At 49.2% G+C, this 20,226-nt stretch overlaps 2 protein-coding genes across 2 annotated transcripts in view; both read left to right on the top strand.

The window, feature by feature from the left end:
* Window positions 1-279: 279 nt before the first annotated feature.
* UBE2H (ubiquitin conjugating enzyme E2 H) overlaps window positions 280-20,226 on the top strand; it is a 61,274-nt gene continuing 41,327 nt past the window's right edge. The window contains exon 1 of the mRNA XM_040343255.1: window positions 280-662. Coding sequence (XP_040199189.1) covers window positions 610-662 — 53 coding nt within the window. The 5' untranslated portion in view covers window positions 280-609. The remainder of the gene's footprint in view (window positions 663-20,226) is intronic.
* LOC120931627 lies at window positions 9,375-14,065 on the top strand. Its single transcript, XM_040343254.1, has 2 exons — window positions 9,375-10,613; window positions 10,800-14,065. Exons 1-2 carry the CDS (start codon window positions 10,292-10,294, stop codon window positions 11,459-11,461), a joined length of 984 nt encoding a protein of 327 aa, XP_040199188.1. The 5' UTR covers window positions 9,375-10,291; the 3' UTR covers window positions 11,462-14,065.

Genomic DNA, 20,226 nt, shown 5'->3' with positions numbered 1-20,226 from the left:
AGTGACTCACAATACAAAAACATGTCTCCAGCCAATTCTAACCCAAAGCTGATCCTCCCTGCCTGCCCTGTGATAGTCTGTAACACTTTTGTCAAATACTGGAGACACGACTACAACTCCCACAATTCCCTGCGCTCCGCCATCTTTGATACAACTCCAACAACCAGTTTAGTGGACGCAGATTGGAGCGCTGCCCTTCCAGAGCGAGGCTTGGGACGCAGCTAGACGCCCGCCCCCCGCTTTGACTCCGCCCAGCTCTGTTTCTTAAGTCCTCCTCCGCGACCGGCGCGTCACTGTTGGTGGGGGTCACGTGACAGGGGTGCTCGTAGTCGGTTATGTTATTGATGTATTGAAGGGGAGTCCCCGGTGAGCGGAGGAATCTGCTGCAGCAGCAGCAACAGGAGACCGCGGCTGGCTGGGGGTGGGGGTGTACCGACGTGTTAGGCCCCGGTCACCCCAGCCGCCTTGTAGAGGCCCCGAGCCAAGCAAGAGAGGCCCCCGGGGGGGAGGAAGAGCGCCCCCTCTTTTATTTGTCTGTCTAAATCCCCACAGGGACCTCTGAGCCAGTGTACCCGGCGGAGAGGGACACCCCGGGGGGGAGCTGGAACCATGTCATCTCCCAGCCCGGGCAAGAGGCGGATGGACACGGATGTTGTCAAACTGTATCCTTCTGAAAGGTGTCGGGGTGCCAGGGGGAGGGGGGGATGTACGGCTCAATGGCCGTTATTGTGTCTGCGGCCATCTTCTGACAGATCACCGGGAGCTGGATCCTGCCCCCCCCTACCCGATCTGTATTGGGGGGGCCCTCTATTAGAGGCTGACAACTACTCTGCAAGGCCTCCTATTATAGGGGGGGTTATTTGTGTCATCGGGGGAGGGGGGGGGCGCAGAGGTAAGTTCTACTAACTGTTTACTTCTTTGTGTGTGACGTCACATCTTATCAAGGTGACAACACAGGGCCTGCTTCTGGATGTCTTCTTTTCTACACTTGTGGGGGAGGGTGTTTTTTATTTTTTATTCTAAAAGTTTTTATTCTTTCAGTGTATTTTGATTAGTTTGAGTGGTGATTATTATGATGTGGATGCAGCCATATGGTGGTCTGTGTATGAGGATGACGTCATCTGTGCCCCCCCCCCCCCTTCTTGCATGACTCCATAATCCTGACACTCTACTTCTATACAAAAGCCTGGCCCTCCCTGTGTCAGCCTCTGTGCAATGACATCACCCCCATCTCTAAAAGTGTGTGTGTGTGTGTGTGTATATGTGTGTGTGTGTGTAACATATATATATATATATATATATATATACATATATACACACACACACACACACACACACACACACACACACACACACACACACACTATAGTCACTTGGGGGGACACTTGGATTTCACAATTAAACCAATCAGACTTCCATATCAGGCTGGCTCCATACTCCATCGATCTAATGGTATTGGGCATCTCTTTATTTTTATATGAATGTGCCATACTGGTCGTTGTGCCCACAGGTCGCTCTGACGAGATAGGTGGGCGCAGGGTGTACGTTGTCATGTCTAATTCCCCCCCGATCTCTTCTTTGTTCCTGCCTATCTCCAGACACAATGAGTTGGGGGAAAGTGTCATGGCATGAAATGAACACACAGAATTCCGATTGGACTTGTCAGGTCTGCAATGCAGGACTCGGCACAGAAAGGGTCACCTGTCTCCTCTCCATTGCTTTGAGATCTTAAGGAAATCCATGAATCTGGCCTGCCCTTATAGGCTTTCTTAAAGTCCTGTCTTGTTTTGTATACAGGTTAACTATAGGTAGTAGTTTGCTTTCAGGCCTGTGGCATCCGAAGGGTTAAGCAGGCCCCCGTGGCTGCGATTCTCTATAGTGGCCTGCCTGGCACCAGTGGCTTTAAAGGGGCTGTCAGACCTGAGCTGGTGGGAACTTGTGTTTTCTTTCCAGCCCCTCTCCCCTGTGTATTAGTGGAGGACACTAGTGTTTTTGTCTTGTGGCTTTGCTATAAAAGAAAGTGTTGTTAAAGGTATGACGGGGCAGGCAGAATTCTTTATTTGGGGTGGAGAAATCCGAAAATAGGCCCAAATAGAGCTTTTGTTGTTTTATGTTTATTTAGGCACAGTTTGTTTTTAGATTTGTTTAAATTTGGATGGCTTTTTGTTTCTCTGGTGTAAAAGCTGACGATCTGTTTAGTTTTGGGGTGGGATTGTTTTGGGCTTTGTAATGACAACCAGCCTGCAGAAATTCTGACTCACCCCCGTTCTATCTTGCAGCTTTTTTTTTTGTTGTTGTTTGCCTCTCACCTCTTGTACTAGTTGTGTGTTTCTAGAATATAAAACCTAATTTTCTGGGGTGATCTGTAAATGATCACATACGTTTGGGTATTATAAAAGTGATTTCATCATCTGTCGCCTTGAATAGTATACCTATGTAGGGAAAAGGTCACTTTAGTATGTGTTTAAAAGACCTGAAAACTCTCCGATGTAAGAATGCTGCCCCCCCTCCCCCTCCCTTCCCTATAACTTCCTTAATAAACTGTTGCATATTACTAGAGCAGGGCAGGAGTGCTGAGCTGCTTGTTTTGTCAGCTTGCTGTCCTACGATTGGCTGGTCTGTTACTACCCGGAAGCAGGGAGAGAGGAGGGCCAAGCAAACAGCTGATCGAGTGACAAAGGAAGGCGTTCTGTATACTGTGGCAGACTAGCCATGCAGGATGTGTGTACAGAGTTGTAAAATCTGACTATTTTTTTTTATGTGATGCTTTCACAATCTCGGAATGAAACCTTATGAAAGAAAATGGCAAAAAAAAAAAATTGTAGCATAAAATTGTCATTTGGAAGCTATGAAAGTGTCACTAAATCAACGTCTTATTTGCGTATACTGTCATTTCAAATTTCTCATAAATGTTCTCTGCCCATGGAGGCCGTTTTTTCCCTTAATTTTCCCTTTTTCATACAAGTATTGTATATTGGGGTCACATGCACTGCTCGTCTCAATGGGGAACTACAAATCCCAGTAAGCAATGCGCCTGCGCAGTCCAGTGCGCATGCACCTCCGTTGTAATTCACTTTAGCTAATTCTGTGTGGGCAGTGATTTTATGAATAGGCTGGTTTTATGTGCCAGCATGTAATATTGTTGTCCATCTCAGATAGGGTTGCCACCTCATCCCCTTAGCCCAGGTTCACACTGCACTGTGGGAATGAAGCCATGCAAGTTCACCTGAATTCGCATGACTTCCCTCCCGCTGGCAGTCATTTCGGCCGCGATTAGACGCATCCTGTGCAGGTTTCTGCAGGTCAGTAGAAATTGCAAAAAGTAATGCAGAAACTACATTTTGAAATCGCTGCGGCATCGCACCAATTAGGACGGTGTCATTGTCTGCAAATGCCGCAGATTTAAAATGCGATATAACATGTGAACCAGGGCTAACGTATATTGATTGCGCAAGTTCTGAGGCTAATTTAATACAGGTGAGGCTCCAGCAACTTTAATTACCACCTTAATCTCGGAAGCGCTCAGAGGAGGTTGGCTATACAGTGGGACCAAGTAAGATGAATGTAGTAACCATGAAAATGGAATATAAAAGTATATTTTGGAATGTGCCGAACAACTCTACTATTGGAGGATACGACGATGAAAACGGAGGAAGGTATTTTAATTAATTCTTCGAATTCAGTTTAGGCCTCATACACACTGGGGCTCGTCTAAACTCCTGGCAGGAGAAAAGCATCCGCAAAAACACCATAAGCTGCATTTTCCTTCAAGTGCCTTTAGTTGTGTCAAGTACTTTATATATTTTATTGGCCAGAATATTCATTCTGGTCACTGAAAAATGGGAATAACACTCGAGTGATAAACATTCCTAGAATTTTCTGCCAAAACACTATTCTCTTTTGTGTGTGTGTAATACATATATATATACATACATACATACATACATACATACATACATACATACATACATACACTTTTTTTTCTATACATCCGAACTCCTGTGAACTATATTGTGCATGGGTTAACATGGTGGGGAGAGGAAAAAAGCTTGAATGCCTGTAAAAGCAGTTTTTAAACTCAAGTGTGCATAAGGCCTTAATGACACATTATGACTAAGGCCTATGCAAGAGCCTGAAATGCGTCAATAACTACAGGTATTGATTCCTTTTATTGGATGCATTTGATGAAATCGTATGTTTTTGTATTTTTGAGACATCTTGATGCCAGATTTTTTTTCCCTCTTTGTATGGATATTTAGTGACACTTGTATTTTGAACTCCTTTGCGAGCCAGAAAGATAGTTTAACCACTTGCCGACTGCGCTATAGCCAAAAGATTGCTACAGCGTGGCCATCCAGTTCTGTGAGGGCGTCTATTGCCCCACCCCGGGGAACGCTCCTGTGATCGTTGTGTCCTTTGGACACAGCTGATCAGATTAAGATAAAGGGCCAATCACAGTGGCCCTTTACCATGTGATCAGTGGTGTCCAATCACAGCTAATCCCATGTAAACAAATGCTGCAAGCGCTGTCACTGTGAGGAAAGAAAGCCGATAACTGCCAATCCTCTGATGGCACACATTTACACTGATAATCGGTGAAGAAACTTTTTTTTAAAAATTGTTTATCAAAGATTTAAAACTCCCAGCAGTGATTAAATATCACCAAAAGAATGCTCTGTCTCCAAAAAAATTATAAAAATGTCCTATGGGTAAAGTGCTGCAAGTTCACGCAATTGTCATTCAAAGCGTGGCAGCGCTAAAAATTGGCCTGGGCAGGAAGGGGGTGAAAATGGTATTAAATACAGGTTTAGTTTATGAAAACTAGGGTTGTCCCGATACCGATACTAGTATCGGTATCGATTCCGAGTATCTGCGGGAGTACTCGTACTCCCGCAAATACCCCCGATACCGAAATAGAATACTACCCCCCCGACGCCGCATCCCCGCTTGGATAATATGGGCGGGGAACATTACAGCATTCATTTGAATAGCTGTAGTCTTTCCCGCCCCGCCGCGTATAGACACTCCCCCTTGCTCGGGTGAACTGTCCAATCCCGAGCAAGGGGGAGCGTCTATACGCAGCGCGGCGCGAATCATTACAGCTATTCAAAGCTGTAATGTTTCCCGCCCGCATTAACCAGTCGGCGGCAGCGGGGATGCGGCGCGATGCAGGTAAGGGGGACATTGCTGCATTTGGGGAGACATTGCTGCATATGGGGAGACATTGCTGCATATGGGGGGGGGGGACATGGCTGCACCTGTGGGGGGACATGGCTGCACCTGTGGGGGGACATGGCTGCACCTGTGGGGGGACATGGCTGCACCTGTGGGGGGACATGGCTGCATCTGTGGGGGGACATGGCTGCATCTGTGGGGGGACATGGCTGCATCTGTGGGGGGACATGGCTGCATCTGGGGACACATTTAAAAAAAAGTATCGGTATTCGGTATCGGAGAGTACTTGAAAAAAAGTATCGGTACTCGTACTCAGTCCTAAAAAAGTGGTATCGGGACAACCCTAATGAAAACCATTCTATATGTAAACATTGTTTTTGTAGGCTTTTAGTGCATTTTTATTTCAGTCTGAAAATCTTAACATATTGTGTGTAGAAAATTGCACTCTATAGCATATACAGTATCTCACAAAAGTGAGTACACCCTTCACACTTTTGTAAATATTTTATTATATCTTTTCATGTGACGACATTGAATAAATGACACTTTACTACAATGTAAAGTGGTGAGTGTACAGCTTATATAACAGTGTACATTTTCTGTCCCCTCAAAACAACACGACACACAGCCATTAATGTCTAAAGTGCTGGCAACAAAAGTGAGTACACCCCTAAGTGAAAATTTCTAAATTGGGTCCAAAGTGTCAATTTGTGTGGCCACCATTATTTTCCAGCACTGTCTTAACCCTCTTGGGCATGGAGTTCACCAGAGCTTCACAGGTTGCCACTGGAGTCCTCTTCAATCCTTCAAGATGACATCACGGAGCTGGTGGATATTGGGGACCTTGCGCTCCTCCACTTTCCGTTTGAGAATGCCCCACAGATGCTCAATAGGGTTTAGGTCTGGAGACATGCTTGGCCAGTCCATCACCTTTACCCTCAGCTTCTTTAGCAAGGCAGTGGTCATCTTGGAGGTCTGTTTGGGGGTCTTTATCATGTTTGAATACTGCCCTGCGGCCCAGTCTCCAAAGCAGTGTTGCAACCCTACCATATTGAAATTTACTGACACAACACCCAAAATGTACTGGCACAGCCAAGTTTTTACTGGCATATCCATATGGTACTAAATGAGTTTTAGGTGCGCATTTCAGTATTTAGGCTACAAACTAGTACAATATCCAGTTGGCAAAGTGATTTAAGGTAGATATAAATAAGTAGCTCAGGGACAGGAATTTAGAGGGCAAGAAATTGGAATGGGTGCACACACACATGAAACTGACTCTCACAGTGACACAGCAGTGTGCAGAAGCACAGATGATGGCATCTCACCCACATGACACATCCCCTCCTGAGCCATGCCAGGCGGTTCCTTCAGTCCACTTTCTGTATGCCTTCCTCCTGATCCACAAACCTGCACATGAGGTTCTGGCTGCTCCATTCCCTTGCACCATGACTTCACTAAAACACTGCTGGCACAGTCCCAACACACTGTAGCAGGCACTCGGATGATCTCGGCCAAGCGTCGCAGCCATATTTTTTACTGGCAACTTTTTCTTTCACTGGCAGGAGAAAAGTGCCCATTTCTTACTGGCTGCCAGTGGCAGTTGGTAACACTGCTCCAAAGGGAGGGGATCATGCTCTGCTTCAGTATGTCATAGTATATGTTGACATTCATGGTTCCCTCAATGAACTGTATCTTCCCAGTGCCGGTGTTCTGCTGAGAAAGGTCCCCTGGCGGCTTATGCCCGCAGGCGCAACAGAGCCACCGAAAGTCTCCGAATATAAACAGCTGTACACGGCGCTGCGCACAGCAAACGCCTTTGTGCCACTCGCTCCTGCACGCTTCCGATGCTCGTGCAACTCTGCAAGGGGCGGGTGTACTACTATTATATTGTGTAAGGGGTAGATTGCTAAAGAGGCCGAATTTAAAATTGATGGGCAGAGCTGATAAGTTGTTGATGGTTTTATCAATAAACTACACGTCTTTGCGGGGCGTGTTTCAGCAGCTGAAAGGCTGGTTTTACAATGTTGATGGGCGGTTTGCTCTGCTTTAGCCATCCGCCCCTCACACAAAATAATAGTAATACACCCGTCCCTTGCAGAGTTGCAGGAGCATGCATCAGCGTGTGGCACAATGTCGTGCTCATTGCTTAGGTGCCGTGTACAGCTGAATCCCAGCTGTCCATCTTCATCGGTTTTAGTTGGTCAGTTGTGCTCCGTACTGCGCAAGCGCTGCGCCCGCGCAGTACATGGTGGGCATTATCCGACAGGTGACCTTTCTCGGCAGGACACCGGCTTCACTCATGCAGCCCCAGACCATGACACTCCCACCATTAAGCCTGACTGTAGGAAAGACACACTTGTCTTTGTACTCCTCACCTGGTTACCGCCACACACGCTTGACACCATCTGGACCAAATCAGTTTATCTTGGTCTCATCAGACCACAGGACATGGTTCCAGTAATTTGTGTCCTTAGTCTGCTTGTCTTCAGCAAGCTGTTTGCAGGCTTTCTTATGCATCATCTTTAGAAGAGACTTCTTTCTGGTACGACAGTCATGCAGACCAATTTGATGCAATGTGCGGCGTATGGTCTAAGCACTGACAGGCTGACCCCCCCCCCCCCCCCACTCCTTCAACCTCTTTAGCAATGTTGGCATCGCTCATACGTCCATTTCCCAAAGACAACTTCCGGCCATGACGCTGAGCACGTGCATTCAACTTCTTTGGTCGACCATGGTGAGGCCTGTTCTGAGTGGAACCTGTTCTGCTTAAACTGCTGAATGGTCTTGGCCAACGTGCTGCAGCTCAGTTTCAGGGTATTGGCAATCTTCTTATAGCCTAGACTAGAGGTCGACCGATATGGGTTTTTCTCTGGCCGATGCCGATATTTGGAAATCGGGGCGGCCGACAGCCGATATGTGTTGCCGATTTTTGCGGCCGATATTTTAGGCCGATTTTTTTTTTTTTCATCAAAAAACCTAGGGTGGGGAGGAGTTAATTGTTTAGGGTGGAGAAGTGGGGTGCAGCCTGTCAGTGCCCACCAGTGCAGCCTATCAGTGTCCATCAGTGCCACCTCATTGGTGTCCATCAGTGCCACCTCACCAGTGCCACCTCATCAGTGCCCACCAGTGCATCCCATCATTGCCCACCAGTGCGTCACCACATTAGTGCCAACCAGTGCGTCACCACATTAGTGCCAACCAGTGCGTCACCACATTAGTGCCAACCAGTGCGTCACCACATTAGTGCCAACCAGTGCGTCACCACATTAGTGCCAACCAACGCATCACCTCATCAGTGCCCACCAGTACAGCCCAATGTCAGTCATTTATCAATGCCCACCAGCCTAGCACAAGACTCAATTCGTCCCTGACGGGCTGCCCCGCCTCTGCCTACAATCCCCAGAATGCAGAGCGGGCCGGTAACAGCCAATCAGCGGCCGCCGCTGCCGACATCCTCCACTGTAAAGAAAACGTCCCGACTGCTGCGCGCCCTGCCTCTGCCTACAAGCCCCAGAATGCAGCACGGGCCGGTAACTGCCGGCCCTCGCTGCATTCTGCGGTTTGTAGGCAGAGAGCCTTGTGAAAAAATGGGCCTCTCCTCCGGTCGTGTAACCACTTTCCTGGTAGAGGGGACCTCTGCCTTTAAGGACCCTACTGATAGGCGGTCCGAAGCTGTTACCCGTTCCATGTTCAACATGCTTGGGTCTGCGTTGCGGCCTATTTTGGCTGCAACTTTGGTGTCTCAGACGCTTACTGAATGGACACAGATTTTGCGCCAGACAATGGAGGAGCATCAGCTCCCCCCTGTGTGTGTGAGGTTGGCCGACCAGTTGGTACAATGCCTTGTGTATGTCTGTGATGCCACTCTGGATGCAGATCCCTTGATTTGGCTGAAATGCTGGTCCGCTGACCAAGCAGCCAAAAAAGCTGTAGCAGATTTGCCCTTCAAGGGTGGGAGGCTTTTTGGTACCTCGCTGGATGACATTAAGGATGTCACTGGAGGTAAGAGCACACTTCTCCCTCTGTCCTCCAAGGAGAAGGAGCCGCGTCGTAAACCGGGGCCCTCCTATTCTGCGCAGAAGCAGTATTTCTCTAGTCGTCTTCCAGGACGGCACCCTGAGAGATGACTGGCTTCTCCTGACAGGAAACACAATCAAAAAGAGGTTAAAAACCCCGCCCCTTCCCGTGCTCCTCAGTTCTTGATTGTGTTTCCCCACAGCGAAACGTTTATTTTTTTCTGACCTAAGGCCTGGGGCTGGTGGTCCCCCCCTGGGAACTGAACCGCAGGCACTGGGTAGCCTTTGGGTTTAGCGAAGATTTCCATTCCTAGGGGGTCCCTTCTTGCTCAGGGGGGCCTCACTATGTGGGTTGAAGAACCCCCCTGAGTGCTGGAGTCTCCTGGGGATAGGTGGCTATTCTGGAGCTCCAGGGGCTGATCCACTCTCTCTCTCTGAGCTTTCCCCTTACCTTGGAGGTCTGTGGGTCAGGCTCTCTCCGGTGGTGGGGGTTTTCTGTGCGGTCTGGGGCTGCGACTGGGTCGTCCTGGATTCCCTGGAGCGTTCATTGCCGTTTTCGAATTTGGCGCCAAAACCGGCGTCTCACAGAGCCGGCGGCGCAGGGCAATGACGTCACACGCGCGGCGCGTGTCACTTCCGGGTCGGCTCAGCAAAGATGGCGCGCTGCAGCTCCAACACGCCAGTCGGCTTCCCACGGCACCGGAGACACACGAAAGGGCAGCAGCAGCCGAGAGAGAGCGGCGCCTTCATCCTCACGCGATGGAGCGAGAGGTCCGGTCGTCTACGACCCCGGCTGCGGAGGAGACCACAGGGGGTGAGTCTTCCTGGACACAGGTATGGTGGGCTGGGACCCAGTAGTTGTTCCCTAGTATTTACATACATGCCTGTGTATCCTTTTCTTTCTAGGGGAGGATTTTGTTGCCCAGGGGGGTGCTAGTCGTTCAGTTAAGGACACTAGTCGCTCCAAAAAATGTGGCTATTGTAGTTGCAAGTTACCCTCAGATTATTCCAAACCCTTTTGTGCTAAATGTATCATTAAATTGGCAGGGAAGGAGACCTCTGAAATTCTGAAAGGATTTCTTGAGGTCCAGTCTGAGATGCTCTCTACTCTTAAAGAATTTCATGTGTCTTTAAAGAGCAAAGAGCCTGAAGCCCCCATCGCAGGGCCCTCTTCTCAAGAAAGTTCCTCTTCGCAGATTTTTAGAGTCCGCCAGGAATCCCTTGGTTCCTTAGTATCTGACTCTGAAGATTCAGAGATTCCTCCCCAGGAGGAAGGTTCTATTGGTCAGGCGGAAGAAGAAAATGAGGATACTAGGACAGGCAGATATGTCTTTGCTGCCGACGACATGGAAGGTCTCCTTGAGGCAGTGTACGCCTCCGAGGAGATTCCACAGCCTACGGAAGAAATTTCCACACAGGATAGGTTATACCAAGGCCTGTCTAAACCTCAGGCCAAAGCTATTCCGGTACATCAGTCCCTTAAGGATATCATCCTCAGGGAATGGGCAGAACCAGAGAAAAAGCTTTTAAGATACAAGACATGGAAACGACGTTGCCCCTTTAAAGAGGAGGAGGAATCTAAATTTTTTAAAATACCTAGATTAGATGCTCCCCTCGCGCAAATTTCCAAACAGTCGGACCTCTCCTTTGAGGACACAGGCAACTTGAAGGATCCTATGGATCGGCGGGCAGAGACCTCCTTGTGTAGGGCCTGGGAAGCTAATGCGGCTGCCTTGAGCCCCGCATTGGCTTCGGCCTGTATTGCTAGGAATGCTAATTCTTGGATCTCCAAGTTGATGGAACATGTGTCCCAGGGTTCAGACTCTAAGGGGATTCTAGAATCCCTTCAGCTCATAGGGAGCGCAGTAGCTTATTTAGCAGACACCTCAGTAGAGACGGTACGTTCTACCGCAAAGACAGGAGCCCTCCTCAACTCTGCCAGAAGAGCAGTATGGGTCAAGATGTGGAATGGGGACCTTGCGTCTAAGAACCGCCTTTGTGGTCTTCCCTTCGAGGGCTCCCTCCTCTTCGGTACGGGCCTGGATCAGGCCCTGACTAGGTCCTCAGAAAAAGGGGTGCGTTTTCCTACTAAGCCTAGACAAAACAAGAAAAAGTTTTTTCGAGGCCCCCAGGGGGGGTTTGGAGGTAAGAACCGTTCCTCGGAGAAGAAGGCCCCTTACAACAGACGTTGGGGTGCTGGGAAGGAAAAACAAAAAGGGGGTATCCTTTTTTCCAATCCAAAACCCAGCGACAAGGACTCCAAATGACGGGAAGGTCGGGGGAAGACTCTCCCAGTTCCTTCCCAGGTGGGAGAGTATTACTCAAAGTCCCCACATTCTCCAAATCGTAAGGGAGGGGTACAAACTAGAGTTCCGTCAGCTTCCCCCTCCAAACTTTATTCTGACTCACTTACCCAAGGACCCTCTCAAGTCAGCAGGCCTTCTGCAAAATGTCTCAGAACTGGCACAACAGGGGGTCATAGTTCCAGTCCCTGTGTACCAGAGAGGGTTGGGAGTGTACTCCCACATCTTTGTGGTCCCCAAGCCTTCAGGCAAATTTCGATTGATTATCAATCTGAAACCCCTGAATACCTCCCTCCTCCACAAGAGGTTTCGAATGGAGAGTATTTACAGCCTCAGGAGGCTCCTACTAAGAGAGGTATTCATGGTCACCATCGATTTAAGAGACGCGTACCTCCATGTCCCAATCTTCTTGGGTCATCAGAGGTTCCTCAGGTTTGCGATCGCCTCCGCCCAGGGAGTACAGCATTGGCAATTTGCTGCCCTTCCTTTCGGACTGGCCTCCAGTCCAAGGGTCTTTACCAAGGTCCTGGCGGAGGCGATCGCTTTCCTGCACCTACAAGGGATAGCGTTAGTTCCCTATCTCGACGACTTGATACTATACAATCAAAGTCGAGATCTCCTTCTTTCGGATCTAGCCACTGTGATGACTACCCTCGAGTCCTTGGGTTGGATCATCAACAAGGAGAAATCCTCACTCCTTCCAGAGCAGAAGAAACTCTATCTAGGGTTTCTGATAGATTCCTTGGAGAGGAAGCTCTTTTTACCCAACGACAAGATCCGGGGTCTCATGTCAGTGGTCAGATCAACGTTAGAAGGAGTAGAGTCCTCCTTCAGGGACATCATGAGAGTTCTAGGCCTAATGACCTCCTGTATTCCAGCAGTCCCGTGGGCTCAGCTCCACTCCAGACCCCTCCAATTTTTCCTTCTTTCCTCCTGGGACGGAAGAAGGGAATCCCTAGAGCTCAGAGTCAGTCTCCCAGAACCAGTGAAGCTCTCACTGGGCTGGTGGCTCATCCCACAGAACCTACAGCAAGGTCTGTCGTGGGGCCAGATCAATCCGGTCAGGATCACCACGGACGCCAGCTCATGGGGGTGGGGCGCACATCTGGACGATCTCCGTGCCCAGGGTACCTGGGGACAACGACAGAAGGGGGCCTCTTCAAATTACCGCGAGTTATTAGCGGTCGGAGAGGCTCTGAAGGCATTCGAGGACAGAGTCTTGGACCAGGAGGTCCAGATCATTTCCGACAATGCGACCGCGGTGGCCTTCCTCAACCATCAGGGGGGCACCAGATCTCGCACCCTTCTAGACTTGTCCTTAGAGATCCTGGGCTGGGCCGAGCAGAGAGTTCTCTCACTCTCGGCGGTACACCTGAAAGGGACCCTCAATCTGGAGGCAGACTATTTAAGTCGCCATCCCATTCTCCAGGGAGAATGGGAACTAAATACAGAGATTTTCAGTCTAATATGCCAGCACTTTGGCAGCCCAGAGATAGATCTCTTCGCCCGCAGGGCAAACCGGAAGGTGAAGAGGTTCTTCTCTCTCTCCCGAGAACACGGCTCGGAGGGGGTGGATGCACTGGCACAGGTATGGAGGTTCCAGCTAGCCTATGCCTTCCCTCCCTTGAGCCTGATTCCGAGAGTCCTGCAGAAGGTAAATCTAGCAGTAGGGAAGTTCATTCTCGTCACACCCTGGTGGCCCAAGAGGGCCTGGTTTCCCGCTCTAGAGCGAGGGTCAGTGTTGCCTCCCCTACTTCTCCCTGTCCGGGCGGACCTTCTTCGTCAGGGTCCGATTTATCACCCAGAACCCGGCTTCTTCAAGCTGACGGCCTGGTGCTTGAGAGGCGGAACCTGAGGGAGAAGGGCTGCTCCGAGAGAGTTATTGACACGCTTCTAGCTAGTAGGAAGGTAGTCACTAGGCGTATATATGCCAAAACCTGGGGTATCTTCTCTCGCTGGTGCTCAGAGAGACAGAATTCTCAGCAGGAGACCTCGGTCATCTTAGATTTTCTCCAAGATGGAGTAGACAAGGGGTTAGCCACAAGGACTCTAAGGGTTCAGGTGGCAGCCTTGTCGTATTTTTTGGATAGACGTCTATCCCTGGACCCCCTGGTCAAAAGGTTTCTTATAGCCAGAGACAGGTTGTCCCCAGTTCAGATCTCTAGGGTTCCACCCTGGGATCTGTCGTTAGTGTTAAACCAACTTACCAAGGCTCCGTTTGAGCCAATTGACACTATCCCCATCAGGTTACTCACCTTTAAATTTGCCTTCCTCTTGGCAATCACGACAGCCAAGAGGATAGGTGATATGCAGGCGCTCTCCATTAAAGAGCCATTTTTTCGCTTATTTGAGGACAGGGTTGTTCTAAGTCAGGACCCCCTTTATCTTCCTAAGGTAGTGACAAAGTTCCACAGGTCACAGGAAGTAATCCTCCCTTCTTTTTGTTCAAATCCCCAGAATGAAGGAGAAGCTTCCTTTCATTGTCTGGATGTTAGACGATGTCTATTAGCTTACTTAGAAAGAGTTACAGTCTTTAGACGTTCTACTCATCTATTAATTTGTTTTTCGGGTCAGAAAAAGAGGCCTTCAAGCGTCCAGAGCCTCTATTTCTAGATGGATTAGGCAGACAATTTCCTTAGCTTATGTACAAGCCGGTAAGGTAGCTCCTAATGTTAAAGCACACTCCACACGATCACTAGCAACCTCCTGGGCAGAAAGGGCCGGAGCTTCGGTGGAGCAAATTTGCAGAGCAGCGACGTGGTCAAGCCAGAACACGTTCCTGAAACATTATAGAGTTGACCTACTGTCACCTCAGGACTTGGTTTTCGGGAGAAAGGTCCTGCAAGCAGTGGTCCCGCCCTAAGGTAGGCCTGAAGCTACTTGCTTCTCTCTCAGGGTGCCGTCCTGGAAGACGACTAGAGAAATGACCAGTTACACTTACCGGTAGCTGTATTTCTGGTAAGTCTTACAGGACGGCAGGCCTACTTCCCACCCTTGTGATACATTATTGGTTTGTATTATATTTTCTGTGGTGTTTTTCCCGTGCACTGGTGGGTTCATACTTTATCTCAAACTGAGGAGCACGGGAAGGGGCGGGGTTTTTAACCTCTTTTTGATTGTGTTTCCTGTCAGGAGAAGCCAGTCATCTCTCAGGGTGCCGTCCTGTAAGACTTACCAGAAATACAGCTACCGGTAAGTGTAACTGGTCATTTTTCATCAGTCTGGGTCAGCCGGCAGATCCTCCCAGTCTGACAAAGCTCCAGTTGGGGGACAGAAGCGTCGCTGGGTGCGTAAACCAATCAAGCCGGCTACCAAGCCTGCTACTGCATGAAGTTTTGCCCCTGCCCGACTCAAGGGTGGGGGGACGGCTTTGTGACTCGGTGGAACTCCCTGCTCTCCGACCAGTGGGTCTGCAAGGTGGTCATTTCGGGGTACAAGATCTGAGTTTTTCTTGTCCACCAAACAGATTCTTTCCCTCAAATCTTCCCCTCCTTCCGGCTCGTCGGGCTGCTTTAATGGGGGCAGTACAGGACTTGCTCAGGTGCGGGGTAATTTTACCTGTGCCACTGGAGGAAAGGGTTCAGGGATTCTATTCGAATCTGTTTGTGGTCCCAAAGAAGGATGGTTTCCGTCCGATCTTGGACCTCAAGGCCCTCAATGCCTTTGTGAGGGTGCGAAAGTTCCGGATGGAATCTATTAGTTCAGTGGTTGCTGCGCTTCATACGGGGGACTTTCTGGCATCCCTGGACATCAAGGACGCATACTTGTATGTCCCCATCTGCACCGGGCATCAGTGGTTTCTGTGCTTTGCGATCGGCGAAGACCACTATCCGTTTATGGCTCTTTCCATTGGCCTAGCGTCGGCACCAAGTGTGTTCACCAAGTCGCTCTCCCCCCCCCCCCCCCCTATTCTGGCTTTGCTGAGACATCGAGGCATTGCTCTCATGGGCTACTTAGATGATCTTTTGAGAGCTGCTTCTGGCTCAGAATTAGGAGGACGTGTCTATAGCCAGTCAGACCCTCCGGGAATTTGGTTGGGTGCTGAACATTCAGAAGTTGGTCTTGGTACCGACTCAGCGTCTGGAGTACTTAGGATTAATTCTGGACTCCTTGGAGGCGAAGGTCTTCCTTCCTTTGGAGAAGTTGCAGACACTCCAGTCGGTAGTGAAATTGTTAGCAGCATCCCGCAAATGGTCGTCTCTCCGTTTTTGCATGAGGGTTCTGGGCCTCTTGGTGGCCTCCTTCGAGGCAGTACCATATGCCCAATTCCACACTTGAGTCTCGCAGAAGGAGATCCTGTCCAAATGGAACAACAAATCTCCGTTGTCCCTGGATAGTCAGATTCAGCTAAGTCATCTGGTCAGGGCTTCCCTGAGTTGGTGGCTGAGATTCCGGCTCTTCAGTCCAGGAAGTCGTTTCTTCCTTTCCATTGGACTGTGATCACGACGGACGCCAGCCTCACAGGTTGGGGGGGGGGGGGGGGGGGAGTCTGGGGGGTCCAGTCAGCCCAGGGTTGCTGGACTCCGGGCGAATTTCGCCTGCCGGTCAATGTACCAGAACTTCGAGCAAACAGCCTATGCCTCTCCTCGTGGTTGCAGAGGCTACAAGGACGCCCAATCAGGATCCAGTCGGACAACACCACGGCGTGACTTTTGTCAACCATCAGGGGGGAACACTGAGCTCGACTGCGGCATCGGAGGTCGCTCACATTCTGCGGAGGGCGGAAAGAATCGTTCCGCCTTTGTCAGCCGTTTACATTCCAGACGTAGAAAACTGGCAGACGGACTACCTAAGTCGCCAGATGCTGGATCATGGGGAATGGTCGTTACATCCGGAGGTGTTTCAACTCCTTTTCCGGAGGTGGGGCACACCGGACGTGGATCTCTTGGCCTCTCCACTCAATCTCAAGTCTCGAGGTTCGTGGCCAGATCCAGAGATCCTTGGGCAGACGCGTTGGTGGCCCTGTGGGGTCAGTATCGGCTAACTTATGCCTTTCCCCCACTGAAGTTGCTTCTGCCTCTGCTCCGCACAGTGGACACAGAGGGGATCCTGGTGATTCTAATCGCTCCAGATTGGCCCTGGCGTCCCTGGTACGCCAACCGCGGGCGCCTAGTGGCGAATGCACCTGCCGGCTGCCAATGTGGGAGGACCTTCTGTCTCAAGGTCCCATACTTCACCCTGCTTTACAGTCGCTGGCTTTAACGGCATGGCTATTGAAGGCCAGGTGCTGAGGGACCGAGGTCTGTCGGATTCGGTCATTTCAACCATGCTGAGGGCACGGAAGTCATCTTCGCGGAAGATCTATCATCGCACTTGGAAGGCCTACATCTCTGTTCTAGGAGATGGAGTGGCGTCCACGGACGTATTTGGTTTCCATCGTCCTGCTGTTTTTACAGCAAGGAATGGATCAGGAACTTGCCTTAAGCACCATTAAGGGACAGATTTCAGCCTTGGCTATTTTTCTTTCAACGACCCTTGGTGACCCACTCGCTGGTTAGGTACTTTTGTGCAGGGGGTTCGACATGTGCTTCCCCAGATTAAACCACCGCTTCCTCCGTGGGACTTGAATCTGGTGCCCTCGGTTCTTCAGGAGCCTCCTTTTGAGAACATCGGAGAAATTCCTCTCGACGCCATCTCAGAAAGTGGCTTTTCTATTAGCCATTACATCTGTCGGACGTGTTTCTGAGTTGGCGTCCTTGTCTTGCAAGTCGCCATGCTTGGTCCTCCACAAGGATAAAGCGGTGCTACGCTCGTAACCTTTTCCTCCGAAGGTAGTTTCGGCTTTTCACCTGAATGAGGACATTGTACTTCCGTCCTTGTCTCCTTGATCGTCGCATCCCAAAGAGGCTACGTTGCCTTAGACATGGTACGTGCCTTGCGGGTGTACCTGTCTGCTACGGCTCCGTTACGGAGGTAAGACTCATTGTTTGTGGCGGTATCTGGTCCGCAGAAGGGCCTGGCGGTCTCGCCAGCCACCATGTCTCAGTGGATCAGGCAGACCGTCATGTAGGACTACGCCCTTAAGGGGCGGGTGCCTCCTTTCCCTGTCACGGCGCATTCGACCAGGGCAATTGGTACTTCCTGGGCTTTCTGACATCAACGTCGGTTTCACAGGTGTGTAAAGCAGCGACTTGGTCGTCCGTTCACACTTTTTCGAGGTTTTACAAGGTTGATATGAGTGCTTCTTCAGATGCTTCCGTCGGCCGCAAGCTTTTGTAGGTATCTGTTTGAGTTTGCAACTCCTCCGTTGAGCTCTGCTTGTTTGGGGTGAAGTTGGTTTTTGATTGCTGTTCCCACCCCTCGTTTTTCTGACACTGCTTGGGGATGTCCCACTTGTCAAGGATGTGTCCATCCATGGACGATAAGAGAAAATAGGATTTTTTTGTACTCACGTAAAATCCTTTTCTCTGTCGTCCATGGACGAACATGGCACCCACCCCTCCTTTTTAAGTTTGTACTGCTTTTGACGAACTGAGCTGCATGATGCAGGGTGAGGGGTTATGACCGGAGGGACTGCCCCCTGGGCGGGGCTGTTCAACTCTGTTAAAGTTACATGTTCTCCCTAGTCCTCTCCTATGGACAGGAACATAACCCACTTGTCAAGATTTAAAGCGGTTCTCCACCCTAAAGTGGAGTCCCGCTGATCGGAACCCTCCCCCCTCCGGTGTCACATTTGACACCTTTCAGGGGGAGGGGGGTGCAGATACCTGTCTAAAGACAGGTATTTGCACCCACTTCCGGCCCGGCATTCACGGGCAAAAGACGGGCATTCCGTCACTTCCCGTCACAAGCCCCCCCCCCCCGTTGTGTGCTGGGAACACTCGGCTCCCAGCACACAGCGGGAGCCAATCGGCGGGAGCGGCGCCACTCGCGCATGCGCCGTAGGGAACCGGGCAGTGAAGCCGCAGCGCTTCACTTCCTGGTTCCCTCGGCGTGGATGGCGGGGGGAGCAGCAGAGAGACGAGCGATCGCTCGTCCTCTGCTGCGATCGGCGCTGGACTCCAGGACAGGTAAGTGTCCTAATATTAAAAGTCAGCAGCTGCAGTATTTGTAGCTGCTGGCTTTTAATATGTTTTTCCCATGGCACATCCGCTTTAAGAAGCTGTGTCCGTCCATGGACGACGGAAAAGGATTTTACAGTGAGTACAAAAAATCCTATTTTTTTTTTTTTTTTTTTTGTTATACATGTCCCAATAAAATTTAAAAAAACAAATGTATTCCTCAGTTTAGGCAGATATATATTCTCCATATTTTTGGTAGAAAAAAAAATCGCAATAGGCATATATTGATTGGTTTGCGCAAAAGTTATAGCGTCTACAAAATAGGGGATAGATTTATGGCTGTTTTTTTTTTACTGGTAATGGCGTCAATCTGCGTTTTTTTTTTTTTTTTATAGTGGGACTGTGGCGGTGCGAGCCGCTGTACAGCTATGACGATTGGCGCAGGAGAGCTGACCTGCCACTATAACGGCTGGGCGGCATGCGGGTAAAGTGGTATTAAACCCGAAACCAAAAATGTAATATTGCAGCTTACCAATCATTAGATGTGGTGGCTGCATTTGTTTTATTTTTTCCCCTTCTATGTTCATCTGGTGATTTAGGTTGAGATACACCAACACATAGAAACCAAACTTCACCTCACATTTTCAAATAAATGACAGCAGTTTTTTTTTTTTTTTTTGGGTAAAGGTTTTACGTAAATAAAAGTGGATTATTGTAAGCACCCTGTAAGTGGTAGATGGTTGGTCTTATCCATGTAAACTGATACATCTGAAAGAGAGCTTGTCCTCTTGACCGATGTACTGGCTGTATCACCAGGTGAGAGTATAAGAAAGCAAGCCTAAAAATTAATGCGGCCCTCATCCCAAGAATTAGCAAGCTGAAAAATGTAAATATATTGTCTGTTGGCACCGTGATCGCATGATTAGGAACAAGTCTGACTGGTTCCCAATTGTCAGCTGTCATTGACAGTCAGGTTTGTGAGCCAGCAATCGTGCAAAGTGTCAGCTTCTGGATCCCATAGGGGAGAACTATTATCACATGTAATCAGTACTCTGTTGAAAAATGTTAATCTACGGATTGAGGTCAGGAAGGGGTTAAACTGTTACTTTGCCCGTTCCCCAACCCACTTGTACTCATCAAAGCAGTGCTCACTGCTTTTTTTTCTCTATTGCATGCTCTCAAAATATTGGTGTAAACTCCTTGTCCATGGTGTCTGAGTTCATATAGGGTGGATGATATTGCAGTGTCTCAGTCATGTAACCGCATTCAGGCCTGGTGATTGGTCCCTCAGGTCTTAGTGCTGCATCATGGGAGGAAGCATAACACATTCTGATTTTAATATTTCCTTTGTGCTTTGGTGACGCCTCAAGATGGGAGTTCTGCCATACAGAGCCACTATGGCTCTAGAATTGGGGCCGAAACAACTAATCGATTAATCGACAACTAATCGATTATGAAATTAATCGATTACAATTTTCATAATCGATTTAATCGGCCAGTAACATAATGGGGTTAAAAAAAACTAAAATTGGCCCTTTATAGTACAAAAAAGCAAATGGCTACTGTAAATATTACTTTTACTGTCCCACAGTAAAAAATTAGCTCTTTTTGTACTTATTTTTGTTTTTTCAACCCCCATTATGTTACTAAACATCTCAGGCCAGGGTCACACCTCTGTTTTTTGGTGCTTTTTGCAGAAACACACTACACAGTTAATTTACATGTTTT

The sequence above is a fragment of the Rana temporaria genome, chromosome 3 (genome assembly GCF_905171775.1).
Source record: "Rana temporaria chromosome 3, aRanTem1.1, whole genome shotgun sequence".
NCBI classification, from domain to species: domain Eukaryota; kingdom Metazoa; phylum Chordata; class Amphibia; order Anura; family Ranidae; genus Rana; species Rana temporaria.
The sequence above is the reverse complement of the archived record's forward strand: the minus strand, read 5'-3'. Positions and strand labels throughout refer to the sequence as shown.